The sequence below is a fragment of the Girardinichthys multiradiatus genome, chromosome 15 (genome assembly GCF_021462225.1).
Source record: "Girardinichthys multiradiatus isolate DD_20200921_A chromosome 15, DD_fGirMul_XY1, whole genome shotgun sequence".
Lineage (NCBI taxonomy): Eukaryota > Metazoa > Chordata > Actinopteri > Cyprinodontiformes > Goodeidae > Girardinichthys > Girardinichthys multiradiatus.
The window spans coordinates 21,279,352-21,304,940 of NC_061808.1; the positions used below are offsets into that span (position 1 = coordinate 21,279,352).

A 25,589-nucleotide genomic window follows, 5' to 3' on the forward strand; every position below is an offset into this window, starting at 1 on the left:
ACTAAGAGGCTAATATTTTAATATTTGCTTGCTGGATTGAGATGCCACTTCTATTGACACAACATTACAAGCATTAAATATTTTGTATAATAATCTCACACACAAAGATTAGGCATAATTTAATAAAAGTATAAATGCAATATAGTTAGCCTGATTTTTTCTTTTGCAAATCTGAGCTCAAGGTAAAACAAAGTATGTTACATGTTTGTTACACACATCCATGGGGGAAAAAAAGGACAGAAGCACATTCAGCCCCTTGCAATATCCTTAGACATCCCCATATTTTAGGGCTTTAGACTTAAATATGGGGTATGATGACATCATATGCTTCAATATCAACCAATAAAAAAATAATTACAAGTCCTTTATGTCATCAGTAAGAGTAAGGCAGGCTCTTTGGTCACCTATTGAAGAAATTCACCCCAGTTTTACTTAATCTGGTTCTAAACTGATTCTAACTTCATGCATTTAAATCTGCAATAAATGTGCATGTTTTCTTACTTTTTCCTCGCAACTAGTTTGTATTTGAACTATGAAATTTACACAAAAGACAATAAAAAGATTGTGTCATTTCTTTGAGCATGTCACCTATATCTCATGGGACTGTTTAAAAGGAAAAAAAAGTCTGCAGGTTTAGTTGTTTAAATGTCTTCAGTGTTGATGCTCTGAGAGATATTGCAGAAATATATACAGCTTTACAAAAGTCCTGATCATTGTGCAAGAGTTTTAATTTGTTGTTCTATGTACTTTTATTTTGTTATCAGAAGTGATAGCATCCATAAAAATATGCAGAAAAAATGAACTGTGTACAAAAAAGTGGAGCAAAGCTAGTCCTTAATTCTGTTTGCATGTTAGCTGAAAGAATCAGGCGGAAAAAGTCAGGAAACATCCTCAACTTGATGCGGGAGAGCAGTTGTTCCCAGGACTGCTTTGCAGCTGGACTTGTCTTTCCCTTTCATGAAAAAGGTAAGCAGCTCCCCTTTTCCCTTCACAAATATGGGCCCTCTTCGTATGAAGCGGAAGCCATACTCCTTCAGGATGTCATAGCAGTCCTCCACCACCTGAGGGCAAAACGGGACAGATATTTACAAGACAGCTATTCTGAAAAAAAAAAAAAAAAAAAAAAACCTTTACAGAAAATGAGGCCTGAATATGTTGCATTGATTGATTTGCTTGTCTTTATGTGTCTATGATAATAGAATTGTCCAAAACCAAACATAAACCTATAAGAGTTTCCTTCAAAATAGTGAGTAGATTGTGGTCCCTATAGACAATACATTTTTGAGGGTTTACATATAGTTTTATGGGTTAGGGTTGTTGAGATTAGACATTGTGAAATGATGGTTAAAGGCTATGGTGATGGTGGATGGTAAAATAATTTGGAAATGGGATGTCCTATTTAGCATTTAAAGACCAACATCTGTTCATGTATGTCTATGTGTTTGCTACCTGGATGTTCCCCATCACTCCAGTTGACTCCATTCTGCTAGCCACGTTGACTGTGTTACCCCAGATGTCATAGTGAGGTTTACGGGCTCCAATTACTCCAGCCAGAACCGCTCCTTTATTCAAACCTGAAGTAATCGACACAGAGAGATTATAACATGCCCAGATACACAAACAGAGGCACAAACTTCCAGGTGCACTGACCGATCCGTAGCATAAAGTTGTTGAAGGACTGTTTGTTGAGATTATCAAGGGTGACCTTCATGGCCAGGGCAAAATCTGCCAGGTCAGCTAGGTGCTGCCAGTGTTCAATGAGCGGCTGGTCTTCTGGCTGTGAAACAAGAAGATGCCCCACAAAGTTTTATTATCACTTTGTGGGGCACAAATTGCTGCATGAAGATAAAACTACAGCACCAGTAGTCTACTATAGGAGCACACCTTACGGCTGCCATATCCATTGGTGTTACTCTCTGGCGTTAGTCCAGAGGCAGCCATGTATGTACTTCCAATCGTCTTGATCTTTGTGATACACCTGAACTCATCTCGGTCCAATAACTGGTGAAGAAAGAAGATATTTGCTATTCTTATGTTTTACGAAAACGCCCATCCATCTATCTGTCCGTTTGTGCATTTTAAACATCTTTATTTCATGGTGGAAGGATGATACAACTAAAGTGATGTAAATTTTCTTTAGCTGAATCAAAACAAAATTGAAATAATAATCTTTGGACCAAAGGAAGACTGTTTAAAAGTTAGCACACAGCTTCAGTTAATACAGCTAGAAACCACCAGTCAGGCCTGAACCTTCAGAGGCACATAAAGATAGTAACAAGGTTGGCCTTCTATCACCTAAAGAACATCTCCAGGATTAAAGGACTAATGTCTCAGCAGGACCTTGAAAAACTAATTCATGCGTTCAGCTTTAGTAGAATTGATTACTGCAACGGTGTCTTCACAGGTCTGCCTAAAAAGTCGATCAGACAGCTGCAGTTGATCCAGAACGCTGCTGCCTGCGTCCTCACTAGAACTAAGAAAGTGGAGCACATCACCCCGGTTCTAAAGTCCCTACACTGTCTCCCTGTAGCTCAGAGAATAGAGTTTAAAATACTTCTGTTAGTCTATAAATCACTGAATGGCTTAGCACCAAAATACATTACAGACTTGTTGTCAGTGTATCAACCACCCAGACCTCTCAGGTCATCTCGCTCAAATCTACTCTGCATACCCAGAACCAGAACCAAACATGGAGAAGCAGCTTTTAGTTCTTATGCTCCCCTAATCTGGAATAAACTCCCAGAAAACTGTAAATGCGCCGGAACCCTAAGTTGCTTTAAATCAAGATTAAAAACCTATTTGTTTAGAGTGGCTGTGTTATCTAAACATTATTAGTTACGTTTTCAGTCCAATTTTCCTTTCATTTTCTTATCCATCATTATATTCTCTTTATTTTATTTTAATTTTAAATTACCTCTGTTGTTTGATTTTCTGTATCATTGTAATGTTTTTCCGTATGTACAGCACCTTCAGTGCCTTGTTGCTGAAAAGCTCTATATAAATAAACTTGACTTGACTAAAACCATAAAATAGGTTGCACACGCCTGAATTTGTTGTGGATTTTCTATAATCCAGGGTAAAAGAATACATAACTACACTTACACTAATATTTGGTTAAGTGTTTCACAGAACAATGTAAAGAATTTATGTGTTACTTGTAGCCATCAGCAAGGCTCTGGCATAATTCAATCTGGACCTTTGACCACTCTTCTTAGTATAAATAGTAGAGCTCATTTAAATTGCTTGGGTTCATGGCATGAACTCGACTCTTAAGCATGATCCATAAATGTTCCATATGGTTGAGGTCAGGATTAACTTAATGTTAATCCTGAGGTATTATTGTCCTGCTGTAACACTGTTGTGCACAAGTTTTAATCAGCTGGCTGTTGATTTGAGGTGAGGTTTTAATGATTAAAGGTAGTCCTCAAATTGTATTATTCTATATTACTAAAAACGTTATAAAATGCACAAATACTACTGACAGCAAAACGATCCCTCATCTTGATGACCATACTTGACAATCTGCTCAGTATTGTAAGGTTTGAAAACCTTACAATGGCTCCTCCAAAAACATGTCTTTTCATTGTGGCTAAATAGATTATTATTTGTTTCCTTTGACTATAAAGCTTCACCAGAAGGGTATTGGCTTGTCTTTGTGGGCAGCAGAAAATGTTAGCCCTGTTGAAGGTGTTGGTTTGGAGCAGAAGGTCATTTTATGATCAGCACTATTTTAGTCTGTATTTTTAACACTAGTGATCCAGTTTATGATAGTCCCTGTTGATGCCCAGGTTGCTCTTAAACAACATAATAAGTTTCCTTATGTACAATGTTGTACAATCTTTGTACAATTTTGACCCTGTGTGAATTAGAGTAAATCCATTATAAATTAAAACTTCTGCACTTAATTCAAGTAAAATGTTTTCTGTTGTTTAATCATTCCACCCTGGAAAAATAACTGTTAAAACAAACAATTCATGCCCATGATGACTTGATATGAATCTTTAAATAGAACTGTATGTAAAACTACAAAATGCCACAACTCACACTGTCAAAGTCTGAGATGATCTCATTGAGGATCCTGAGACACTCGATGCCTCCATTGTTGATGCTCTCTTCAGTGTAGAAGTCAGAAAAGTTTGGAATGGATGCGAACATCACACCAGTCTCATCATACGACTGACTGTACAGCTCCTGCAACAGACAAATCACATTATAGTAACTTGTGCTGACTTTTATGAAGAGATTTGTTTTTATATTTCAGTAGATCAAATATGTAATTATGGAACAAACCACAAGATGGCACTGATATGCAATTATTTGCATCATAATATAATCTAAGCATGTTTGACACATTAATGAGTCAATTTTCAAAAGAAAAACACAAAAATTTAAAATAGGTAAAAAACAAAATGTTAAATTGCATAATGCATATTATTTCTCATTTACTTTAATGATATTTATTACTAATAAAGTGATCTATTACTTTGTTTATACAAAAACCAAATCAGATTAATCTGATTTTCTAAATGGTGTTAACAATGCCATTGGTTCATTAGATTCTTACACGTATTTATTTGCAAGGACCCTTAGGATCTTTGCCCGTAGCTTTAAATTTGACAAATACATCAGTGGTAAAGGAGAGCTTTTTCCAGCTAAAACTCCTTAATAAAGTAAAGTCACACTTTCCACTAATGGAAGTAATTAATGCTATTATTACATCGAACTTGGCTTACTGTAGCAGTCTTCATGTTGGTCTTGATAAATATGCACACCTTCTGACAAGAACTTAACGCTATGACCACATTACACCAGCACTGACCATCTCTGCACTGCCTTCCTGTTTATTTCAGGATCCAGTTTAAGATTTAATTGTTCGTTTTTAAGAGTCTTAATGGTATATCACCATTATATCCATCTGAACTGTTGCACTTTTATACTACATGTATTGTACACAAGCCAACTGTTGTTAGACACTGTCAGATCGGGGCTTAAAAGTAGAGGTGATTGAGCTTTCTCAGTGAGAAATCAATCAACAACCTGGCTTTGCACATCCAAGCTACACAGGCTGTTGATTGTTTTAAGGTTTATTAAAAAACCACTTCTACACTTTGGCTTTAGTTCTAGTTGAACAGATTGTTTTAGATTATTTTAAATGTGCCATAGAAATAAACTTTTACATGACTTGACTTGATTTGTACCTCATCTCTCATTTTAGTGCCCAGAAAGTGTTTGGCCACATGCTCTGGCAGCATGTTGGTCACCAGTGCCTCGTTCCAGCGCCTCATCTCAAACACCCGCTCCTTCTGGTCATGCACCCCAATCTTCCACAAGAACAGCGTCCTGGACTGACGCTCCAACTATGCAAATGTGAAGTTGATAGATGGGACGTCATAAAACAACTCTAGAAAGCTTTGAGAGTAATAGTGAAGGTGCAGGCTTTCCCAACAAATGGTCCTCTACTTTTACTCACATGACGGACAAAGAAATAAAAGCTTATCATCATGACGATAATCATTATTGTCATGAGATACTTTGATGCTACCATGGATGTTCTGAAAATACATGGAAGAGGGACAGCATTAGAAATAACATATGCCCACATACCACAAACAATCCATTTCAAAATGCAGTAATAGGAAAAAAGGCTTTTATCAATATACCGCCATTCCTTACCTGTTGGACGAAAACTGTATGAAGTCATACAGGTCATATATGTCCCTCCAGCTGTAGATGTTAACTGCTCCAGTTGCCGTGACAACAAGCACCATGAGGCCCAGTTTGATCAGATGGCTGACCTGCACCAACATGGCGGTTGCGATGAGTGACATCACAGCCATGAAGCTGTAATACTTTGGATTTTCTGCACAGCCTCGGTCGCCAAGTGACTCTAGCGTTGGGCCGAAAGTACCGTTAAAGAGCCGCAGTGATGGTGGTACACAGCTTAACTGCAAAATCAAAATTAAAGACAGCGGGGATAACAGGAGTCATAATATTAAGCAGGAGTAATTCATATTAAAAATGTATCCAATATGGCAAAAACATTACATGTCTTCAGACACTAAGTTTATATCCTGTGCTACAAGTTAAAATGCTTTAAAAAAAAAAAAAAAAAACTAGTAAAACAACTTTTTAAAAGGTTTATTTGAAAAAACTAAAACCAGTGTAGAAAAGGATTAAAAACTTCCTTCCTTGTAGGTTTTTCTCTGGACATAATTTCACCACAAGTAATTAATGGGATCCTGAGCTTATTTCCTTCCTCTGTGGTTGCCTCCTAGACCTAATAACTGGCCATTAGACTTTTAGATAACTATAGAGGAATTTTGTCCCACTCTTCTCTGCAGAATTGCTTAATTTAGCAAAATGAGTTTTTTTTTTTTTTAGAATGACTGGCTTATTAAAGGTCATGTTATAGCATCTCCTTTACAGATTTAAATTTCTACTTTGATTAGGCCATTCTAAAACCTTCATTTTTTTAGCCAATCAGCAGTGGTCTTGCTGGTGTGCAAGTCAACAAAATACTTTCCAAGGTCTTGAAGATGGCTTCTTGCAAATGTGAGATGTGTTTTTGTGTTCTTCTCGGTCAGTGGTGGTTTTAGCCCATGGATGGCATTTTCCCCCATTGCTAAATTATGAATGAGACATAACTGAGACACGTGATACCAGCAATGCTTTAGATGTTGTCAGGGGTTCTATTGACACCTTCCAAATAAGTCAACAAGTCTTGGAGTAAATTGGGTTGGCTGGTCGCACGTGAGACGGTTCTCCACTGTTACATGTTTTATGAATACGTGGGAAACCGCTCTCACTTTCGATCACTGGAGTCCCAAAACCTTGGAAATGGCTTTGCAACCCTTTCCAAACTGACAGATGTCTGATTTAGTTGATGTGTTTTTAAAAATGTTTATTAAATGGGGTATTGGTTTTTATTTAGCCTACTACATGTTGTTAGACAGGTTTTGTTTTACTGATTTCTTGATTCTACAGGTTTTGGAGCAGTAAGGTCGTAGCATTAAGTCAATCGTGGGTAATTCATGATTGATTAGAAAAAGAAAACCTTTGTAAATACGCTCAAGTTGCTTGATTAATCTAATATAACAATTTCTTTGATCCGTCACCAAAAAGCAAAAGCAGAGGAAATCTGTAAGGGGCAAAGTGTTTTTCACAGCTCTGTAAAATTTCAGACTCATATATTTGCAGCTGGGACCAGGACTGGTTTAGTTTTACTCTCCTGTAAGTCTATGCTTTGTTGAAAAATATGTAGGTTTACATGCTACCTCAATGGAAGGTGTGTCTCTCATTTCTTATTGCATAGGGAAACAGAAAGCCATTGGTTACAAATAAAAACCTTGATACCTTGATACACTGATCAGCTTAAAAAGTATAAATTAAAAGTAATGCTTCAGTTAAATGTATTTTAAAGGGATTTTTATGAGTGACCGTGATTTTGTAAAACAAATAATTTTCTAACATGGGATTATTTTCTTTTACTGAATAAATTGATTCAAATTAAAATTTGGATTTTGAATATTGATTTAGGTTTCTAATTCAATTAAAAATCTTGAGGGTTTTTACACATTTTCACCAAGGATGCAAATAGTTGTGGAGCGAAATTCGCTTAAACTTCAATTATGTTCGGAAAAAATAATCAAATGTTTCAATACAGCTGTTGAGAAAATCTTTGGCATTTTCTTAGTCATAGTTTAGGTACACGTAGCAATTCTGGCATCAAAATTGATTTTTTGCCTAAAAACACATCCAAAGATTCGAATGATGTTGCACCCAACTAGAGAGGACTAATTATTTATTTGGCACCTCAACAGTGTTACTAAAACATTAAGAAGAAGTCAAGATTTAATTCAAGGAAAATAAAATACACTAGGAACTGCTGATAAAGCATTGGTGCTGATTGAAATTAGTTTTTTGTTGAACAGGAATACATCATTATTTTGTTGTCATTTAAAACTAGAATGGTTTTTAGTTTGTGCTAAATGACTTGTTTCACATTTTTTAAGTGAATAGTCCCTTGAAGATTCTGGTGGTTCTGATACACTTTTGTATTTTAACTGTAAAATTGTTCCAATCGTTGCAATTCATATATTGCTAATGCTTTGTTGTTAAATGATATGTATTTATGTTTCTGTCCTCTTGGCCATGTCTCATTTGACCTAAATGGGACTAACCTGGTTAGATAAAGGTTATAAATACATAAATTACTTAAATTACATACAATTACTTTGCCAGGAATTACTCTTGTTACCTTACAAATGTCAGTGTCAACAGTTAAGTGCTGCAATTTTCTAAAGACGTGTTACTTAATTAATGAATTGGCTTAAAACTGTTTAAACATTTTTGGTAAAAAGATCAAATTTTTCTTTATATTCGTGTCTTCCATTGCAAAAATATGAATTCTACAACCCGGTCCAGATATTTTTTTAAATCAGCTTTTCTTTTGTTGTAAACCTCTAGATGCCTGCACTCAAAATCACTTTTTAGTGGGCTGTCCTGTTTCTGAAAAGCCACTGACAAAATACTTTTAACCATTTAACGTTACCAAGTTTAGGGTTTAATATAATAGTTTATAGGCTTCAAAAATACTAACATGGTACAATATTAAGTATTCTCCTACAGCATAAACTAAATTAAGTAGACGTTTGCAACCATTTCATCCTCATAATTGCACTTTTTGAGTAAGTTTAAGGGGCTCTTTTAGGAGTGACTGTAACGCCTGCCTGCCCACTAAGACACAAAAACGAAGGTTCACTTCGGCATTTGTGCGTCAGAACCCAGCAGTGTGTGTAGCAGGTTTCTCCTGTGAGGCTGTGATAAATGAGGCGGCAGGCAGCAAGACAGACAGCTAATGGATCCCGCTGGGAGCATGCAGTCAGACGTGTAACAGGCAGTGATAGTTTGATGAGCGGAAAGTGGAAACACAATAATGGAAAGCCCCAGACACAATACGACTGGTTGGAATGATGATATCCTTCAATCCTCAATAAATGCAAATAGTAGTGTCCCACATAAAAACAGATTCATTCATTTCATTGCAACCGCTAGAAGACACAGAGATCCTGGCCTTGTTAAAATTTCCATCAGTCTTACCATGTCGGCTATTACAGCCATGGTTAGAACAAATATAGCTGCCATGGCCCAGGTGTTCCGAGCCCACCGCGTGCGGTCTATCCACATTGAGAAAGAAACCAATCTCTTGGAGAACATCTGTAGCATGGAAACCATAAACAACAAGCGATGAAGAAGTGGAAAAGCTGAAAATAGAGTTTTTAGAAGCTGAAATTTAACAGTCTTCTTGTTAAGAATGATTAACTGATTAATGATTAATTTCCCACCCTAGGAAAAATTGCAGCCAGAGAGCAAACAGTGAGAATTAGCAACAACACCTCTCCCACAATGAGAGTCACATAGTTCACAACCAACCTGGAAAAAGACCACAGAGAAAAAGTGAAATCACAACAAAAAGAAATGCTCACATAACTTCATTAATGCTTATAATTTCCTAATTTCCTTGTAAATTCAGAGTTTGCAATTCTGCAATAGGGTTCATTAATTAAACACTGACTCACAATGGGTCAATAAACACTTCCATTGCTGTGATAAAAAAGAGCACAATGATACAGCAGCTAAAGGCTGCACCACTTCTCTTCTCCTTCTCGGAGGAATAGTGCTCCTCCAACTTTACGTCCAGAAAGCGCAGTAAAACTGGGTTGATTTGATGATCCTTCATTCTGTTTCAAAACAACACAACACTGGAGTGAGAAGGCAAGGTATAAAAATGACGCCTACATATGGGAGGTAAAATAAGCCAAAGGGTAAAATACCACAAAAAGAGAATGTTTAACTTTATAAGATTCCTAAATAATTAATGAGTCATCTTACATTTGCTGAGACTCTCTGTTCAGAAGCTCCTGCTGCAGTCGTCTGTTGATTGCTTGTTCATCCAACATTGTATTACTCTGGGATTGTTTGCAACATAACAGAAATCAAATGTGCATGAGGTTATTAAGTTATCTAGTACATTTTTGCAACTTGCCAGTACAGAATATTTTGTGTGTAGCCATGTGTTAAAAGTTATAGTGTGTAATCAAACATGTACAGTGGTAGTATATATGTAATTCGATTTGAAGTGTGGGAAAATGTAGCCATATATGTCTATAAATGAATCTTATATTAGTTTTCTATTAACAGATGCAAAATGATGCAGATTTTTGATAAATGGCCCAGGACATGTAAAAACCCACAGAGTCTTAATGTTAAACAAATCTGACATATAGATTTGCAATAATTTATAATAATTAACTTATCCTAATACAGACCAAGATAACTGGAAAGGTCGAGAATCATGAACTTTAGAAAAACCAATAAGATGTGTGCTAGTGAAATTCCAGAGTTTGCTAATGAGTGCAAAGGTTGTGTTAAAGGTACCGCAACAATAGCCAACATTAGTCTTTGCAAGCCAGAGTAGGGTACAAAAAAACAAGACATTTCTTGCTGTGATTGTAGACAAGAACAAGAAACAGAAAGAAATATGCAGGGTATAAACATTTTAATAAGGAGAAGAGTGACATACAAAAGAAGACATACATGCATACTTTCATACATACATGTACGCACTTTCATACATACTCGTATTGTTATTTACCTGCTGTTTAGGGTTAGTCAGTATTGACTGGGGTGAGACTGTGTTCCCATTGGTTGTCGTTGTGTTGATCACCTGATTTGAAATTTTGTTGGTCAGTGCACCTGGTGTCTGAGGTAATAAAGGGAAATGTGTCAATAAAATAAAGACCAACCATTGTTTGTTTTCATTTTTACTATACTAAGGGTTGGAATCAGAATTCCTACAGAAGTGTTTATTTAAGTAACAAATAACTCACGTTTCCATTAAGTCCATTTGCCTCCGATTTAGGTTTGAGAACCAGGTATGTCTCGATTCCTTTCTCCAGCAGGTACTCGCATCTCTCTCCCCCATTTCCAGGCTCAACCTCAAACTCCCCATGCAGACTGTCCTTGGTGCTCTGGGAAATGTGCACTCTCCTGTGCAGTGGATAAATCTTTTAAGACACAAGAACTTGACTGTTGACAGTATATTATTTTGATTTCCCTACCCAGGGATTCCTCCTGATTCCATCTTATTGGCCACAGTGACATCTGTTGACCAAACATCAAACTGCCAGCGCTTCTGACCGAGCACTCCACCGAGCACTGTGCCTGTGTGAACACCCACGCGCATGTCCACATCGGTTTTTGTCTTTTCCCGCACATACCTGTTAAAATTGAGAAAGCATACTTTTTTACACCCATTTAACTGTTCTTATCATATTCTCGTCCTCTTACATACTGTTAAAGAAACCATGTACTTAATTTTTGCCTCTAATATTTTTTTGTTTTATTTGATGCTGACTTTTTCCTCCTTAAACTTTAACATTAACTTTATTTCCATCGTAGGGAAGCAAAAGGACTCCCATCTGCTTCTCTTCAATCTCAGTTTTTCCTCACACCTGTTTTTGTTACATAGGCTTTTGACTGTTTTTATTTTCCTGAATTTGAAAAGCAGAGGCACCACTTACGAGATAGCTTCCACCATTGCAAGGCCCATCATAATGGAGCAAACTGCATGGTCTTCCCTAAAGTCTGGCAGGCCACATATGCAGTAGTAACAGTCTCCAAGAATCTTAATTCTCAGTTGGTGATGTTTCTGCAAAACAACAAAAATGTTCAGGTTTAATTTACAAAAGTCTCTTTAAAAGGAGATTGAACATTGAGTTAACAGTAAATTCTATTGAGAATATGAATGAATTATGAAATCTGTGTTTCACATTTAAAGATGTTTGCATTCAGCTTTTGTTTTAGGTGTTGTTGCTAACACATGGAGATTTCTCTGGGTTTTCATGATCCTGGTTGAGAGACCCAGAGACCCATTTTCAGTTTACAGGCAGATTTCTACTTTAAATCTCCTGGCATTTTCAAGACTTCATGATCTTATCCACTTCAACAAGGTTCCCGGGGCATCTGGGGGAGAAACAGGCCCACAGCACCCCAAATCCCCCACCATATTTATCAGCGGGTGTGAGTTGCTTTTTCACGTATTCATTGTTTTTTAGCCATATCTCAACAAAGCATAGTTTCACTTAACTCTCAGTAGAGCTTAGCTAACTCCCCATGTTTACTTTTGCGATGGTATGACAGAAAAGGATTTTTTCTTGACATGTCTTCCAAAATACATGTTGGCATGTAGATAGCATCTAATGGCTGTTATAACATTCTTTATTATGTGTTGGTTTGGTGGCATAACAGAAGCTTAAAAAAAAGGCACTGAGCAAAAAAGAAACCACTGTCAGTAGCTGCTGGGTATCAGTTTGAATAACTTAGAACATATATATATATAAACAAAGATCTCAAAACAAAGTAAAAGTCAGCCCCAAAAGTCAAAACCCAACCCTTGCAAAAGCAGAACAAAACAGTCCTTAATACCAAAAGGAATTTGTTTTGGAAAGAATAATTAAAGCAACAGGTTTTAAAATTGTTTTTTATGATCAACATGTTTGAACAGGTAAAGTTTCTATGTTTCTTTTCTGAGAACCTGCTATATTCGTGAATTTTTTTATGATGGTATCTTCTGAAACTGGACTGGTAAAACACTGAGTAGTATGCACAGAGGCCATGCCCTGCAGAGAATGCTGTTTTTGTTTCTGATTTCACATTTGTCTGCTTTCAAATATGTTTGGGTGGATATTGTTTTATTTTTATTTGTTTGATTATGTCTTTGCTTTTAAGAAAATGTAAATTTCCCTTAAAGGTTAAACATTGGTGGCCAGCCATATGACCAGTGGAGAAAAGAAATGGGGACATGGATCATGTCACATTTAATAAAAAAGAACACTACAGTTACATTTATTTTAAATAAATTGTTATCTGTACCAATAAGGCGATTTAATGTGGAGGTTTTTCTATGCTCAATAATGTACTTTAATTAAAGGCTGGATTTTTATTATTATTTTTTTAAGATCATGATTATGCTACAGCATTAAAAAATTATTCACATCGAGGTAGCAGTGTGCCAATAACTGTGGCCAGCACTAAGGAAACATTCAGAAACTGACTGTAAACAGTCATTGCTGATACTCACTGAGGCCAGTTTATCGAATCGGGCAAACAGTTCATTGAGCAGCTTTACCAGCTCTTGTGCACTACAGGCTGAGGATAACTGGGTGAAGCCCACTATGTCTGCAAAGAGTATACTGCAACAAGAAGGGATATACAGTGGAAACACATCATACCTCCAACACATTTCTTGACAAATATCACAACTCTCAGGGGCTATTAAAGCTCAAGAGATATGATTTTCTGATCCTGACCTGACGTTTTCATGGCGGTACATGTACATGGTGTTGAATTGCTGATGCTGCTGGACCTCGTTCTGATTGGCCTGGTTCTTAATGCCCTGCAGCATCTCATCAGCAATATGCTTCGGTAGGATGGACAGCAATAATTCCTCCTGCGTGGAAAGAAAGAGAGAGGTGTGTGCACTCAATTAACCGGAAACAGAGAAGGTTTCTGTGTGCTCAATGTGTAAAACTATTAATTGGTTGTTCTGAAAGGATCCTGGTCAAGTTGATTTTGTTTCTTTCTTTATCAGATCCTTCATAAAACGTGCTGTTTGGCACTTTCTTTGCAACTAGTGTTTTTATTGAACGATAAATTGGAAAGCTTTTTAAAGCTATAAAAGCCATAAAAAAGCAAAAAACCTAGAACACAGTGCCTTTTTAAAATAGTTCAAGGTTGATCATTAGAGGGGGAGCATCAGTGGACATCAATTGTCTATTCTCACCACAGAATATTAGTTGGATTTATGTCTGGACTTTGACTAGGCCATTCTAACACATGAACATACTTTGATCTAAATCCTTCCATTGTAGCTCTGGCTATATATTTAGGGTCATTGCCCTACTGGAAGATGAACCTTCACTCCAGCTTTAATTCAAACTAATAGTTGTGGGGTGCAGCGCGTGGCATGGCGTAGCGGTCCAACCCATATACAGAGGTTTCAATCCTCGACGTAGCCTTCCAGGGTTTGAGTCCCGAACCCGAGACCTATGCTGCATGTCTTCCCCCTCTCACCTCTCACCTTCTGTCTGCCTATTTTGAAAAAATAACACAATAAAGCAACTAGAGCAGCAAAAAAAGCCAAACAAAAACTAATTCTTGTGATGGATCTCTACACCTCCTCCAGAGATGCAATGGACCTTTGTGTGCTTCAATGATTCAAGACCTGTCACTGTTGATGGACGGCCATGTTTTGGTAGGTTTGCAATTGTGCCATATTTTGTTTTTATTTTTGGATGATGGACTGAACAATGCTCCATTAGGTATTCAGTGTTCGGGATAGTGTTTTGTAACCCAACTCTGCTTTAAACTTCTTCACATCTTTCTCCCTGACCTGTCTGCTCTGTTTCTTGGTCTTCATGATGCTATTGGTTCAGTAATATTCCAAAAAACTTCAGCCTTAAGAGAACAGCTGCATGTACACTATGAATTGATTAAACATTGGACTCTATTAACTAAATAAAAGTATTTTAGGGCAATTACTTACCTTAGATTTTATTTATGTGTATCAGAAAAAACAGGGATAAGTATTATTTTCCTTCTACTTCACAGTTTAGCACACTTTGTTTGGATTTATGACATAAAACCCCTTAAAATACACTGAAGTTTGTGGCTGCAATGTAAAAAGGCACTCTGCAAGGCTCTGTAATAGATGCAAAAGGAACAAAACACATTACTAAAATTTTAATGTGCAATGAACTTGCAATGAATGCTAAATTAAACACAAAAGAATTTGATACATTACTCAGATACATTAGAATAAAAACATTGTAATCATTTCTGCAAAGTCAACGCCAGTGACTGTCCACTGTCTCTTCATGCTCATCCGGGAGGAGGGAATGCTGCAAGTCACTGACTGGATGCAATCTGCTGGGTTTCCTTAGACAGAAAAACATTTTATCCAATTTGAATAAATAACTGACTCTGACTGCACTGTTCAATGGTTAGGATTAATTGGAATGTATGTACCTGACTTTTGTGAAGTGCCTTGAGATAACATGTGTTGTGAATTGGCGCTATATAAATAAAACTGAATTGAATTGAATTTCTTTTAGAAGTACACTGCACAAAAAAATAAAGGGAACACTAAACAAGACAATATAACTCCAAGTAAATCAAACTTCTGTGAAATCAAACTCTCCACTTAGGCAGCAACACTGATTGACAATTAATTTCACATGATGTTGTACAAATGAAATAGACAACAGGGGGAAATCTTTGGAGATTAGCAAGACACTCAATAAAGGAGTGGTTCTGCAGGTGGGGACCACAGACCACTTCTCAGTACTTATGCTTTCTGGCTGATGTTTTGGTCATTTTGAATGTTGGTGGTGCTTTCACACTCGTGGTAGCATGAGACGGACTCTACAACCCACACAAGTGGCTCAGGTAGTGCAGCTCATCCAGGATGGCACATCAATGCAAGCTGTGGCAAGAAGGTTTGCTGTGTCTGTCAGTGTAGTGTCCAGAGCCTGGAGGCGCTACCAGGAGACAGACCAGTACACCAGGAGACGTGGAGGAGGCCGTAGGAGGGCAACAACCCAGCAGCAGAACCGCTACCTACGCCTTTGTGCAAGGAGGAACAGGAGGAGCACTGCCAGAGCCCTGCAAAGTGACCTCCAGCAGGCCACAAATGTGCATGTGTCTGCACAAACGGTTAGAAACCGACTCCATGAGGATGGTATGAGGGCCCGACGTCCACAAATGGGGGTTGTGCTCACAGCCCAACACCATGCAGGACGCTTGGCATTTGCCAGAGAACACCAGGATTGGCAAATTCACCACTGGCGCCCTGTGCTCTTCACAGATGAAAGCAGGTTCACACTGAGCACATGTGACAGACGTGACAGAGTCTGGAGACACTGTGGAGAACGATCTGCTGCCTGCAACATCCTTCAGCATGACCAGTTTGGCAGTGGGTCAGTAATGGTGTGGGGTGGCATTTCTTTGAGGGCCGCACGGCCCACCATGTGCTCGCCAGAGGTAGCCTGACTGCCATTAGGTACCGAGATGAGATCCTCAGACCCCTTGTGAGACTATATGCTGGTGCGGTTGGCCCTGGGTTCCTCCTAATGCAAGACAATGCTAGACCTCATGTGGCTGGAGTGTGTCAGCAGTTCCTGCAAGATGAAGACATCGAAGCTATGGACTGGCCCGCCCGTTCCCCAGACCTGAATCCGATTGAGCACATCTGGGACATCATGTCTCGCTCCATCCACCAACGTCACGTTGCACCACAGACTGTCCAGGAGTTGGAGGATGCTTTAGTCCAGGTCTGGGAGGAGATCCCTCAGGAAACCATCTGCCGTCTCATCAGGAGCATGCCCAGGGGTTTTAGGGAGGTCATACAGGCACGTGGAGGTCACACACTATACTGAGCCTCATTTTGACTTGTTTTAAGGACATTACATCAAAGTTGGATCAGCCTGTAGTGTGTTTTTCCACTTTGATTTTGTGTGTGACTCCAAATCCAGGCCTCCATTGGTTAATAAATTTGATTTCCATTGATGATTTTTATGTCATTTTGTTGTCAGCACATTCAACTTTGTACAAAACAAAGTATTCAATGAGAATATTTCATTCATTCAGATCTAGGATGTGTTATTTGAGGGTTCCCTTTATTTTTTTGAGCAATGTATGTTGCCTAGAAGATGCAATATCTATCTGTGTTTGTTTTTAGCAAGTCCTTAACGACTGATCCACTGATGAAAACAATGGCCTGTCTAATTAACCTATTAGCCAGCAGCAGAGGGAGACACAGGGTAATTAAGGGGCACAGGGTGCTCTGTCATCTGATCTATTTGCATGTACAGGGGTTGGACAATGAAACTGAAACACCTGGTTTTAGACCACAATAATTTATTAGTATGGTGTAGGGTCTCCTTTTGCAGCCAATACAGCGTCAATTCGTCTTGGTAATGACATATACAAGTCCTGCGCAGTGGTCAGAGGGATTTTAAGCCATTCTTCTTGCAGGATAGTGGCCAGGTCACTATGTGATACTGGTGGAGGAAAACGTTTCCTGACTCGCTCCTCCAAAACACCCCAAAGTGGCTCAATAATATTTAGATCTGGTGACTGTGCAGGCCATGGCATTGCCATGATATGGCAGCTCAAACCATCACTGATCCACCCCCATGCTTCACTCTAGGCATGCAACAGTCTGGGTGGTACGCTTCTTTGGGGCTTCTCCACACCGTAACTCTCCCGGATGTGGGGAAAACAGTAAAGGTGGACTCATCAGAGAACAATACATGTTTCACATTGTCCACAGCCCAAGATTTGCGCTCCTTGCAGCATTGAAACCCACGTTTGGCATTGGCATGAGTGACCAAAGGTTTGGCTATAGCAGCCCGGCCGTGTATATTGACCCTGTGGAGCTCCCGACGGACAGTTCTGGTGGAAACAGGAGAGTTGAGGTGCACATTTAATTCTACCGTGATTTGGGCATCCGTGGTTTTATGTTTTTTGGATACAATCCGGGTTAGCACCTGAACATCCCTTTCAGACAGCTTCCTCTTGCGTCCACAGTTAATCCTGCTGGATGTGGTTCGTCCTTCTTGGTGGTATGCTGACATTACCCTGGATACCGTGGCTCTTGATACATCACAAAGACTTGCTGTCTTGGTCACAGATGCAACAGCAAGACATGCACCAACAATTTGTCCTCTTTTGAACTCTGGTATGTTACCCATAATGTTGTGTGCATTTCAATATTTTGAGCAAAACTGTGCTCTTACCCTGCTAATTGAACCTTCACACTCTGCTCTTACTGGTGCAATGTGAAATCAATGAAGACTGGCTACCAGGCTGGTCCAATTTATCCATGAAACCTCCCACACTAAAATGACAGGTGTTTCAGTTTCATTGTCCAACCCCTGTAAGTGCATAAGAAAATGTATGAAGAAGCAGGTGTAAATACACTTAAGCAAACCCTGGTCCGGACCTAACAATCAGACCGAGACCCACTTTTTGAGGTGGTCTCGGTCCGCTTCCAAACGGACTCTGGTGCGGTTTGCCTATGGTCTGATTACAAACCGGTCCTGATCCGAACCAACTACAAAAAGCGTACATCTCTTTGGACATAAAAAGCCACCGTAGCTGGTAGCAAAGGTGTGTGTTGTGAGGTCATACCCGATAAGCTGTGTGTTGCTTAGCAACGCTACTGGCTTGTTGTGGGACAAGGCACGTAGAGAACGTCGGCGTTCAGCACGCATTCTCCGACGGGGTTCCAAAATTATAGATGGAACGTCTCAAAGTCTGTGTTGAATGAGCTGCTCTTGACTCTCATAATAATATTGCAGCTGTAATAACAGCACAAATATGCAGAACAGAGGTGCTGCACGCAGCACGTCTACAGCTGTTTTCCGGGTCTGTGCTCTGTCCCACCCCCGTCATTTCTGTCCAATGGGAACAATGATCGTCACCCGCGTGGCTTTGTTTACAAGTAATAGTTCACTTGCAAAAAGTACAATGTGAAATTAAACCGCACCAAATGAAAAAATGACCAAACAAACGGACCAAAGGACTTTCCTGGTGTGAATACACCCTGAGCAGTGGCTAAGGTTAGTTGAGGTCTCCTAAGGTCCCATTGTTGTCCAGAGTCATGTTACCTGCTGGGTGCTCTGCTCCTCCAGAGTCAGTTTAACCTGCAGTGATTGACGAGCTTCCAAAAATGCTGTCCTGTACTTCCTGTCGGCCATGTAGAATGACATCACACCCACCATGGCTGCACACAGGTACAGCATCACATTGGCCAGCAGCTGAAGAGAAGAGGAAACATGTTTTTCACCCTGTAGGAAGGTGATCTCTACCCTTTGTCTGTAAAGAAATGAGTTGCTGCTTTCAGCTAAATATTAGAGGACTCCTAAATGTGAGAATCTTAGATGAGATTGTTGATGAATGATAAGTGCAGTATGTATAATAGGGCACAATGGAGTTTTGAACAATAAAATATATTCAATCAGGGGGGGCTGGTGCCTATCTCCAGCAGTCTATGGGCGAGAGGCAGGGTAAACCCTGAACAGGTCGCCAATCCATCACAGGGCAACACAGTGACATACAGGACAAACAACCATGCACACACTCATTCACACCTAAGGGAAATTTAGAGCAATCACAGTCATAGATACAGCAACATCAATAGATACATTCCATGGAATGGAATATACTAAAAATGTCTACTTGGGTCTTTCTCTGTCAAATCTAGGCCATATTACGTTTAAACAGGCCACGTTTGTTCAATATTTTTCAAACTGTGTTGTCATGCGCTTTAACATCTAAAATGCTAATTGCGGCCTGCCAGTGTTGCCAGGTGTATGATAATTATCGTATTTGTACGATAATTTTGCTCTCTGTACGATCAATATTCCTAAAAAGGCCAAATGTACGATAATTTGACCATTCCGTGAATGTGTGGTTGTAATCAGTTATCATCAGCCTATCGCCAAAGTCTGTCGGAGTTTTTTTGTGAACCCTGAAGGCATCTGCGTCCGAATTCGGAAACAGATGCTGGAAATTCCAGCCAATCGTGAATTTGCTTGGATGATAGGCAGCTATCTTAAATATTTAACAACTGTAATAGATCTTTATCACTGTAGGAAGGAGAGCTTCAAATCGTTTTGAAATGGCCTTATAACCCTTCCCAGTATGATGGACAGCAACAGTTGCTTCTTTGGGGTCATTGCTGATGTCTTTCCATTTTGGCATTGTGTTAACACACATTTGTATGCTCCAGACCAGCGAACTACCAATATTCTTTATTTTTCCTACACAGCTTATTCATCTTGCCTTTGTTTCATAAATAATGATCACGTAGATGTGTTTGTACCCTTGAGGATAGATCTAGTAAAGGGGAGAGATAGATTGATAGATTATGCAATATCCGAAATGTTTCTACATTTAAAATGTGGTAGAAAACTAACTAGGTTAGTTTTTACTATCTGTGTTTTCTTTTTCGGTGGATTTGTTTTAGGTATATGAAAATTTGAGGGTTTTTTGTTTACTTTTATTACATTTAGAGCACAGCCTTGTGTTTTGTGAAATGTGTTTGTAATTTGTTGTGTGATGATGGGGATGTTTTCTTACTAAATATTATTTAAATGTATTCTATATTATTCAGAAATAACTGAATCTCACCTTATTTGTCAATCACATGCTAAATTGTATCCCTCACTTGCCAAACTCCAGCTGTTTTCTTTTGTGACACCTTTATTTTTTTTACCTGTCTCACCAGCATGGGCCCCTGAAGATTATCCCCAAACCTTTGAACCACAGTGACCCCCAGTACCAGGGTGTGTATCCCACAGGAGAGGACTGTGAGCAGGACGAGGGGCACCAGATTCAGCGGTAAGGTCAGAAAGCTGGAGAAGCTGAAGAAAGCCTGCCAGCCCACAGCGTCGCTTGGATCAGAGAACCGCTTGTAGTTCAGTCCCATGTAACATAAAACATGGATGGTGACCATCAGCCACAGCCCGTACGGCACCGCTCCTCGTGCTAAAGGTGACGCAGGAAGTTTTTGGAACCAGCACAGCAGATAGAAAACTATGTCCGCTGCCAGCCCCACGGCAGAGACTACTACCATTGCCAGTTTGTCCTCGGTGTACACCACTGCACACATGATGATGATGAAGCTGTTGAAGAGGGCTGCGAATAACACTAAGACTAGCAGGTTCTCTTCTCTCTGCCGACGAAAGTAGTTCTGGTAAAGCCTTTCCAGAGACTCAGGGTTAAAGGTGAGGCGAACTGCCCGCGGCAGGCAGCGGCAGCAGCCGGACTGGAGGACGGCCACATCCCGGGTACGACCCAGATCACTGGGACCCGGCCCTGAATACTCTGCAGAGCACTCAGTGGACTGCTCTGTGTTTGTTGTATTGGCCCGGTCCAGAGGCATGCTGTTCATTTAATGGTAATCCATTTGATGTATGTGAAAGTATTCCCAGATGAATGCTAAAATCCTTGGAAAAGGTGCAAAGGTTTCCACTGAATGTATACAAAAACACTGAATCACAAAAAATATTCAGTGTCTGGGTGAATATAAAGTCATCATGAAAGGGTCTTACCTTTTATGACGTTTAGGATCATTTGATCATTGGTTTTTCCTCCAAAGCTAAAACTTCAAAATAAAAATATGACCTTTAGTATCCAAATCCTGTTGAGTTTCATACGAGAAAGGCGCCCTGTGCAGCTTTCCATCTGAGGGTAATGCATGTCTAAAATGGCTTAATGGCAACATAAACTTGTATATAAAAAACAGAATCACTTCTCAGAAGCTCTTCTGTGCTCTGATAAGTCTTCCGTTTCCTCCCACCCCCAACCTCTCCCACTGGTAAACAGCAAATCCTCTGTTACTGTTGTTAAGATGACACTAAAATCTTACAGTCACATCCTGGGAAATGTGCTGGTGTGCAGAACTGAGAAAAAGACAGAAGAGAGAGTCTTAATAAAGCCATATGACAAAAATTTTTATCTTTTTAATAATTGTCCAACATTTCCCAGAAAATATTTTTTTAAGTTTTGAAAAGGATGAAACAATGTGTTCTTATGATACAAATCTCACATTTTTATATGCAACAGAAAATATCCCATCATATTAGCATTCCTCTTCTTTGGTACCAACTTGGGACCAAAGAAGAGGTACCAACAAAATGTAAGAATTTGATTTCAGGAGATACAGATGTAAACTCAGTCATCATTCTCTGTGTGTGTTGGTTGCTGATGGTGATTTTCCTAACATACCACTGAGAGCGCTTCCCAAAGCCAAACCTATAGCCACCAGAACTCCTACGGTCCCCAGCGTCCCCAGGGCAGCCGTGCCTAACGCTGCAGCCCCCAGAGCCCCAGCTCCAATAGGCGCCGCTGCTGCGGTGACCGTCTCCATGCCAATTCCTTTAATTAGCTCTGTCCCCGTGAGAAGGCCGTGCTGCAGATTCACCTGGGTGTGGAATGGGCTCTTCGGTGCACCTAGGACGAATGCCACTACTGCAGTACTTGTCACTATTATCAGTTCGGCGGTTGTCAGCTGCACTGTTGTCAGTCCCGGAACTCTGAGGGCTGCAAATATGCCAAAGACAATGGAACCCAGAACTATCAATGTCGAATTCCTAGACCCAAATTGTTGCTTTGCTGCAACACTCGCAGCACCCAGTGACAACCCCGCAGCTGTGGTTGCCCCTAAAATTGCTCCTGTGCAGCTTCTGGGCCCCAGAGCAGAGCTCCAAAGTAGAACTACTCTCAAGGCCATTGAGGTTATTACAGCAGCTACCAAACCAACCTTCCCAGCCACCTCTGGCCCAAGTCCAATCATGGCCACTGTTCCCAGGCCAGCTCCTAGCAGCCCTGCAGACAGAAGCGCCACCCAAAGGACTGACTGTAGTATTAAAACCACTTGTGCTTTCGTGCCTTCTTGTGCTCCACCTGCCCCCAAACCAACAAAAAACCCCAGAATCCCTACAAAAACAGAGTAGAAGAAGATCCTCTCTAACAATTTGCACCCGTTTTTAGATTTTGGTCTTTGTTGCAACCTTCCTGTCAGAGTTCGTCGCAGACCAAAGAGAACAGAGAAGGTCAGTCCTACACAGAAGAACCCAAGTATGGCACCCAATCGTCCATATGCAACACAGAGGTACAGAGTGGTGAAGATAATTAACAGAGCTGTTGTCATGTCATTGATGTTCGAGTATGAGTACACGATAAGAACCAGAGCACCCTGAGCCATGAGGTAGATCCATGGTGGAAGGATGCCCTCAAACACTCCTGTGGTGACTGCGCCCACTGCGACCGAGGCTCCTGACATGCCCCCCACCAACCACGGCAGGCTCACTCCTGTTTTAGTGAGCAGCTTCAGCACCATGGCACACAGGAGGAAACTCGCTCCGAGAGAAAGGATCGCTGATGTGAACACGAGGCACGCTGTCACGACCGCCACACCGGTTGAACCAACATGTCCAGCAGCTCGAGTGGCAGCGTTCAGCAGGGTGACATCTCCAGTCAGCGATGGCTCGACTACCAAGGAGGCAGCTTGTCCAAACACAAAACCAGCTGCTGTACTTCCGAGGAGGGTCTTTACCATTCGGAGGGCACCTAAACACAAAATTTTTATACTATTCAAACTACTATTCAAATACTATATGTATTCAAAACTATTTAAAACTGCTTTATGGAAGACTTATAAAATGATTATACTTATAACAATATAACTTGTTGACCTGTTGTAATTGATGTAAGTATGAATTCTGGTCTTTACCAAAAAATCCTTTAGGACAACGAATGGCCATTGGTTTATGACCCTAAGCTTAAGCTCAATAAGGTTATGCAGCAGGACCGCCACGACCGCGACCCGGTCCCGGATAAAGCGGAAGATGACGAGTACGAGTACATTGATCAGAAGGACACAAGCAAGTCCACCTCTTAATAGCTCTATAAACAAAAACAAAAAAACACACAAAATTAAGGTGTTTGAGTGGCCTAGCCAAAGTCCAGACTAAAATCTTATAGCAATGGTGAGGCATGACTGCAAACATATCATATTGCAAGCTTGGCACAACCAGTTATTAAATTTAGGGGGTTACTTTTTCACCTAGGGCCAGGTTGGTTTGAATAACTTTGTCCCTTAATGATGAAATCATCTTTGCTTTATTTACTCAGATTATTTTTGTCTGAAATATAACATTTGTTAGCACTGTAAGCCATTAATAATTTAAACTGGAATTACTTCTTAGCCAAACCTAATATCCTGTCATCTAAATTGTTTACGACTCAAAATTGAAAGTTTTTGGATTTGACTCGAAACTTGCAGGCCATGACTTCAGACTTGACTCGAGATGGGATTGGAAAGACTTAGATTTACTTGTAACTTGCAAAACAAAACAAAACTCTTCATCTGACGCTGATAGTTGGCAAACATTTAATGTAAAGGAAAACTAAAGTATTTAAAACTATTGCAGTACTATTTTACTGCTCTGATACAACATACTAAACCAAAACTGATGTCTTATAATGAATGCCCCATTAAGAGTGCTTCTAATGGATCAAGTTTCAAACTCTGGTTCTACAACAGTCCATTAATTCTTGCATTAGTTGTCGGTTTCAGTAAATCTGTAATCTGTTCCTGTTACTTTAAGGTGAAAGTAAAACAAGTCTGAGCACTTCCACTCGACAAGCTAAAACTAGTAAATCTGTCTGCTGTACAGGAACAACAAGCATTTCAGTGGACCATTTCAGTTCAGCTGCTGCTCTGCAGTGAACACACCACCAAGTAGATCTCATGTTCAGCTTTCACTGCGTCTGAGGTTGTGTGTGAAGCTCAGGTTAATGTTATCATCTTACCCAGGCTTGTTTCTGCCATGCTTCCCTGAGATGTGTGCTCCGTCTCGACACTAGACGCACTTCCTTTTCCTTGTTTGATGTCAGACTGACCTCATGGTGAGAGGAGCCAATCAGAAAAAAGACACCTGCTCGTGCTTGTTTACCGGCGTGACAGCCTTACTGTAGCCCACATTTCCATGAATAAACAAATGAATGAAAAAATATTTTTTTCTTTATTAATACATACAGTTACTAAACCGTTCTAGAAAGATTTAATCCATAAGATAAATAAAATGTTTCAAACATTACAAAACAAGGTTTGAACCAACACGTAACATAACGTGAAGCATAAAGTTTTCATACCCTAAATTTTAATTACAGTTAAATCACAAACATGGTTGAAAACACGTTTATTGGTTAAATAATTGGTTAAATATTTATAAATAAATAAATTAACAAATATTTAGTGCATTGTTGGATGGGCGCATAATTTATCCCACTTTAAAAGCCAAATTATTGCATAAGTTGTCTAATAATAGCCAACAAACATGGCAACAAATAAATTCATACAGCAACAACTCTTATCTATGTACGTCATGTTTTATTAGGGTTAGTTTTGTAAATTAGATAACTATTGTTATGTTTTGTGACGCCGATGCTGCGTTTGATTTGCCTCTGGACTTAGAACTGCTAGTAATGCATGCTCCTTTAGTGTTTGAACGCACAAAATGGAGACAATAACATATTTGTCGTCTTGTATTACTACCACTTGTAGTACAGCAATTACAACTGTTTTTTTGACTAGCAACTAGACCGCTCTCAACTCGGATGTGACGTTATTTCCACATTTGGAGCGCCTCCTACATCAAAGACAAATCGAGACTTTGTCCTGAAGCGCCATGAGAAGTTCATTTCGAGGAAAGCTTAATTCAGGGAATCAATACAGCAAGAGAAAGGCAAAAGATACTTGACATTTGTGTTTTACATTTGTAAGGTGCCATAACAAACGCATTCTATCCCAATAATATAATCACAAGCTAATCATTTTTGGCGACTGTGTCCTTAAGGGTAGCCTACTAAAAACGAGACGTCATTTAGTCACTTTTTGGTCATTAGCTGAGGCGAACAAAAAGTGCTAAAAGGCGGTTATAAATGCGGAACACGTC

General features: G+C 39.6%; 1 protein-coding gene across 3 annotated transcripts; it reads right to left on the bottom strand.

Annotated features, from left to right (window-relative positions):
• Positions 1–104: 104 nt before the first annotated feature.
• On the bottom strand, positions 105–24,492 carry LOC124882389 (adenylate cyclase type 3-like). Of its 3 annotated transcripts, XM_047388739.1 has the most exons (21): positions 21,180–21,405; positions 20,342–21,099; positions 18,732–18,881; positions 13,371–13,510; positions 13,142–13,253; positions 11,583–11,710; positions 11,121–11,279; positions 10,890–11,049; positions 10,655–10,762; positions 9,892–9,968; positions 9,579–9,740; positions 9,345–9,432; positions 9,100–9,216; positions 5,674–5,945; positions 5,471–5,552; positions 5,199–5,357; positions 4,045–4,191; positions 1,885–2,001; positions 1,651–1,777; positions 1,450–1,574; positions 105–1,061 (listed from the first exon to the last, which is right to left on the bottom strand). In XM_047388739.1, the coding sequence occupies exons 2-21, from the start codon at positions 21,017–21,019 to the stop codon at positions 879–881; spliced, it is 3,291 nt and encodes a 1,096-aa protein (XP_047244695.1). In that variant the 5' UTR covers positions 21,020–21,099; positions 21,180–21,405; the 3' UTR covers positions 105–878. The 3 variants fall into 3 exon arrangements, with proteins under 3 accessions (XP_047244695.1, XP_047244696.1, XP_047244697.1); XM_047388740.1 differs by lacking the exons at positions 20,342–21,099; positions 21,180–21,405 and adding an exon at positions 24,445–24,492; XM_047388741.1 differs by lacking the exon at positions 20,342–21,099 and having other exon boundaries at positions 21,180–21,400.
• Positions 24,493–25,589: the final 1,097 nt, after the last annotated feature.

What these genes read in the sequence shown, in the direction of transcription:
- LOC124882389 (XM_047388739.1), bottom strand. Translation starts at nt 21,019, where the DNA reads ATGAACAGCATGCCTCTGGACCGGGCCAATACAACAAACACAGAGCAG. An exon ending in GAATCAGGAGGAATCCCTGG is followed by an intron (nt 11,050 to 11,120) that starts GTAGGGAAATCA and finishes TCCACTGCACAG; the next exon opens with GAGAGTGCACATTTCCCAGA. An exon ending in ATGGATATGGCAGCCGTAAG is followed by an intron (nt 1,778 to 1,884) that starts GTGTGCTCCTAT and finishes CTTGTTTCACAG; the next exon opens with CCAGAAGACCAGCCGCTCAT.